The sequence below is a fragment of the Chrysochloris asiatica genome, unplaced genomic scaffold, assembly GCF_000296735.1.
Source record: "Chrysochloris asiatica unplaced genomic scaffold, ChrAsi1.0 scaffold00116, whole genome shotgun sequence".
Classification (NCBI taxonomy): domain Eukaryota; kingdom Metazoa; phylum Chordata; class Mammalia; order Afrosoricida; family Chrysochloridae; genus Chrysochloris; species Chrysochloris asiatica.
Genome location: NW_006408634.1, coordinates 831,672 through 837,227, shown reverse-complemented (window position 1 = coordinate 837,227; position 5,556 = coordinate 831,672). Strand labels below are relative to the sequence as shown.

At 39.9% G+C, this 5,556-nt stretch overlaps 1 protein-coding gene across 1 annotated transcript in view; it reads right to left on the bottom strand.

Annotated features, from left to right (window-relative positions):
• Positions 1 to 3,279: 3,279 nt before the first annotated feature.
• The window catches only part of LOC102831378 (bile salt sulfotransferase-like), a 27,900-nt gene continuing 25,623 nt past the window's right edge, over positions 3,280 to 5,556 (bottom strand). Inside the window, exon 6 of the mRNA XM_006868083.1 lies at positions 3,280 to 3,392. Within this exon, the coding sequence (XP_006868145.1) occupies positions 3,280 to 3,392 (113 nt within the window). The remainder of the gene's footprint in view (positions 3,393 to 5,556) is intronic.

Here is a 5,556-nt window from a genome sequence, read left to right as displayed (position 1 = left end):
TGAAGCATTAAAAACCTACAAGAAATTGTTTGTAACAACTGTTGTTTATTGAGTAGACTAACATAACGAACACCCATAAATTCACCATACAACCTAAAACCTACAACATTAGCAATATTCCAACTTATGTGCCAGGCTCTGTATTCATCATCTTGGTACTAAATAGCTGACCATTGACGTAAATGAACCTTTTATTCCATTGATTCTAAAAACAAAATGCTTTGCATGTTATATAAGTGCCACCATGTGACTGGTTGGTCAGTGTACAGTTCTTTCAGCAACTTGAAGCAGGATGTGATTCACCGGAAATCACTGGGGAAATAAATTAACTAAGGGAAGGCATCCACAGTGAAAGCAGCCCACCATGTCCATGAGAGCACATTTCAATATAACTGCCTGAGGAGCAGAGACTTTCCCAGGTGGAGAGACTTTGTCTCACAAAGCCACCTGCCCATACCCTAAAGCCCAATCCTGGAGCACTTTAGAGATGTCCATTGTCCCCTTAGTAAAACTTGCTTAAAATTGTCTTTCAGACACTCATGAGGCCAGACCAAACTAGGATCTGATCCAGAGCCTGTGCAGTCTCCAAACCTGACCAACTATAAGCTTCCAGTAGGGGTCACTGTCAAACACATCCCATGATGAGTGATGATCAGCATCCCAGAAGCCTTTATAACAGAATCCATCTTGCAAAAAGGCTGTGCTCATCTCCGCTTACCATAACCACACCCAGTCAGGCAAATTTCAGGAAGACCCGCCTGGTTTCTTGTTCCCCCAGTTCTCCCACTGTCATAGTAAAGGGCATTGCTGTCCTGTTAAAGCCTTGCTTGGTAGAGGCATGTATCACTTTTCTTCAAAGACTGCCACGTGTCTCCTAGCCAAGGCACTTTCATCCCTACTACTAAATTCCTTGCTTGCGCGAAAAGACGGCTATTTTGCTTAGTTATTCTTCGGTTGGCCCAGGATCGAACATTGTTTCGTTCTGCTGTGCATGGGGTTGCTGTGAGTCGGTTCCGACTCGATGGCACCTGACAACAACAATTCTTACTTAGCAGACAAAGAACCTTTAAGGAAATCTCTTGAGACAACCTTTCTACCTCAGATCACTTTTCACAATTTCCCAGTAACGTTATGGAAAGTTCTAGGGAAACATACCAAGATAAATCCATTGCAGGAATGAGAGCAAAACTTTACATACTTTTTCCTCAACCTACTCATCATTGCTTCTTGTGGCTTCTCCCTTCCCATCCTGTAACCACCATGTTTATTTATGCAGGTGAGTCTTTAGTCTCCCTGCGAAGTTCTTGTATTGTTGTTGTTTTATCAGTGACCTTATATTTCATTTTTCCAACCCAGATTTTTGTGAAACAAATTCAACATCTATGTTGTTGTTATTGGTACCATCGAGTGGGTACCAACTCATAGCGACCTTATGCACAACAGAATGAAACACTGCCCAGTCCTGCGCCAACCTCACAATCATTGCTACGCTTGAGTCCTATTATTCCAAATAATTTAACACTGTGAAATTGTTAACAGGTAAACAATTACCCACAAAGCGAGGCGCCAAGGGAATGATTAAATGTGTACGTCTCAAAGCAAATGGAATAAAAAAAGTTTTTCTACTCAAAAAGCTCTCAGCTGTGTATGGAAGTCGACATTGGCTATACTGCCTTCATGATTAATGGGGAGCTTCACTTTTCTGGAAAGACGTTTCTTGCGTGAGTGAGTGTAATTTTGCAGAGAAAAGGATAGCTCTGAGCTTTTAGTGGTTCTCACTCACTGCAGTGAGAGTACGTGTACAATTTTGATGATCTGGTATAGGCTGCAAGAGCTTTTCCTAAAAATATGTATATATATATATATATACACACACATTTTGTTCTGAGTAACCCCTAATTGTGAAACCCAATGGGAAATGGGTTGGTGATGGTTACAGAAGAAGTGGTACCTTGGATCCAATTCTTCAATTCTCACTGAACAAATTCTTAATTAATAATAAGTTTTCAATGGTAAAGTATTGTTTTGCTCATTATTTATTTTTAATCTGATAAAATTGCATAAGGTTTAAATATTATTTTATCATGTTGATTAAGATACAACATAATAGTATTCAGAAAGTTGATAAGGGACTAGGTTGTTAACAATTCTCAAAGGTATAATACTTTGTAGGGCTGAGGTCTCCAGAACATTGGCATAGTGAAACACCAGACTTAGACTCTGCTACAAATAAAAACAAAGAGTTTTATTGAATGGTAAAATTCACAAACGCCGAACAAACCAGCACTCAGGTGAGATGGAGCAGCCGATTTCCAAACTTCCAGGTGACAAAAAGGTTTCTATCAGGTGAAAGAACAAAAAACTGCTCAGAGGCAGAAAAGTGAGGTGTGTGGGATATGGCAAAAAAATTACAAGAAGCAGCAGTGACACCAGAGATGGAGGCAGAGATGGGGCCATGGAGAGAGGGAGCAGCTGAGGACTCTAGATTCACAGAAAGAGAAGGACTGAGAACTGGTGGCCAGGAGGCAGACTTGCAGAATTTGCCTTTTGGTGGTATAAATTATTATATATATCTGAGTGTTTAAAAAAAAGAGCTAAAATGAATAGAGAGAAATACTGTTAACTGATGGTACATGGAGGGGATTATAACCATTATAATGAAACAAAGTATGATTTGTTGACTGTAAAACTGATGATCTGCCCTGTAAACTTTCGTTCAATTAACAATAAAAAGAGGTTTTTTAAAATACAAATCGAACCTCAAGGTTAGCAGTTTGAAACTACCTGCTGTTCCATGGGAGAAAGATGAGACCTTCAGCTCCTGCAAAGATTTACAGCTTCGGAAACCCTGTGCAGGGTCACTATGAGTCGGAACCGACTCCATGGCACTTAACAACAATGAGAGTAGGTCATGCATATTACTGACAGAACTTGTCTGCAGACATCCACTGATGGCAGAGATTATGTTTAAGTATGTTTTGTTAGAATAAACCCATGCAAGTATGAACTGGAACCCTAATAGCAATATTTGTTGTTGTTGTTGTTAGGTGCCATCCAGTCAGTACTGACTCATAGTGACTTTATGCACAGCAGAACGAAACTCTGCCCAATCCTGGGCCAACCTCACTATTGTTGCCACGCTTGAGCCCATTGATGCTGCCACTTGGCCAATCCACCTCTCTGTGGGTCTTCCTCTTTTTCTCGGACCCTCCATCCTATGAGACCCTTCTCCAGTGACTGGATGTCAGTATTCGTGTCTGGTTGGGAAACATAAGGCCATTATTCCCATGGGAATAAACCCCGAGGAAGGCTCCCCATCTTCTCCTTGTATATTTGATCAAAGGCTTCACTCTGGGCCACCGTGAAGTGATTTTTCCAGTCTCCAGAGATTCCTGTCAAATACCAAAATAAGTTCCGATCAGATCTGTAACTAGCATCCCAAGGACCTGCCTCACAACATTATTATAGAGACTCAGTGGGAATGTTTGGTAACAATCAACAATGATAACAACTAACAGGCATTTCGTTACTCTTTTGTCACACTTTTCCTTTAATTTTACATGTAGACTTCATTATTAAATCAATATATTTTCAAAATAGGGCTGTGTTTTCTCTTTGCCAAACTCAGCTCTTCAGTGTTTCCCTTAGACCAGCCTTTCTCTTTTTACTCTCCACCTTTGAATCTCTTAGCGCCTAGCTAGTGTTGTTATATACCGTGGAGTCGGTTCCGGCTTATAGTGACCATATACAGAGTTTCTGAGACTGTAAATCTTTACGGGAGCAGAAAGCCTCATCTTTCTCCAGCAGAACAGCTGGTAGCTTTGAACTGCTGACCTTGCAAGGGTATCTCATTTTCACACCTTTCTACCACGTCTAAGATCAAACCCCCTCAATCAATGAAGACTTTAGTCCACATTATTGTTAGGTGCCATGAGTCAGCTCCGAGTCATACCAATCTTATGGCGAGTCCTGTGTCATCTTCACAATGGCTCTGTTACCACTGTGCCAATCCACCCCATTGGGGGTAGTCCTCTTTATGGCTGACCCTGAACTTTACAAAAAAAGAATGTCCTTCTCCAGGGACTGTTCCCTCCTGATATATTCAAAGTTCCAGAGACAAGGTCTCACCATCCTTGCTTCATAGGAGCATTGAGGTTGTACTTCTTCCAACACATATTTGTTTGTTCTTCTGGCAGTCCATACTACTTTTAATATTCTCCTCCAACACCATAACTCAAATGCATCAATTCTTCTATGGTCTTCTTTATTCACTGTCCAACTTTCACATGCATATGAGGCTATTGAAAGTACCATGACTTGGGTCAGTTGCACCTTAGTCCTCAAATTGACATCTTTGTTTTTGAGCACTTTAAAGAGGTCTTGTGTAGCAGATGTGTCTAATGCAATTTGTTATTTGCTTTCTTGACTGCTGCTTCCAAGAGTGTTGATTGTATGTAGATCCGAGCAAAATGAAGTCTTTGACAACTTCCATCTTTTTTCCATTTAACATGATGTTATTAATTGGTCCAGCTGTGAGGATTTTTGTTTTGTTTTTTACATTGAGGTGTAATCCATAGTGAAGGCTGTGATCTTGGATCTTCATCAGTAAGTATTTTAAGTCCTCTTCACAAATTTTGGCAAGCAAGGATGTATCACCTGCATATCACAGATTGCTAATGAGTCCTCTCTCGATCCTCATGCTGTGCTCTTCTTCATAGAATCTAACTTTCATATCATGTGCTCAGCATACAGATTGAATAAGTATGGTGAGAGAAAACAGCCCAGGTACAGATCTTTCCTGATTTTAAAACATTCAGTATCCCCTTGTTCTGTTCGAATGCCTGTCTCTTGGTCTATGTACAGGTTCCTCATGAGCACAATCAAGTGTTCTGGAATATCCATTCTTCGCACTGTTATCCATAGTTTGTCATGATCAACACAATCAAATGTTTTTGCATTGTCAATAAAGCACAAGTAAACATCTTCTATTCTCTACTTTCAGCCAAGACCCAGCTAATATCAGCAATGATATCCCTAGTGCATTTTACGTCCTTTTCTGAATCCTGCTTGAGTTAATGACAGTTCCCTGTTGATGTTGCAACCGTTTTCTGTCTTCAGCAAAATTTTACTTGCATGTGATATTAATGATATTATTCGATGATTTCTGCATTCCATTAGGTTCTTTCATTGAAATGGGCACAAATGTGGAACTCTTCCAATTCCAAATTTCTTCACATAGATGAATGAATGCCTCCAGTTTGTTGAAAGATTTAAATTTGCATCCTGTCAATTCCTGGAGATGTGTTGTTCGCCAAACCTTCAGTGCACCTTGAACTTCTTCCTTCAATACAATATGTTCTTAACCTCTTGAATGGTTGAATTTCAACTACTTCTTTTTCGTACAGTTAATGAATCTGTATATACCTTCCATCTTCTTTTGATGCTTTCTGCATCATTCGATATTTTGCCCATGGAATCCTTCAACATTGTAAGTTGAGGCTTGAGTTTTTCCTTCTTCCACATCTTTGCATATTTCATTTCAGTACTTGAATTTGT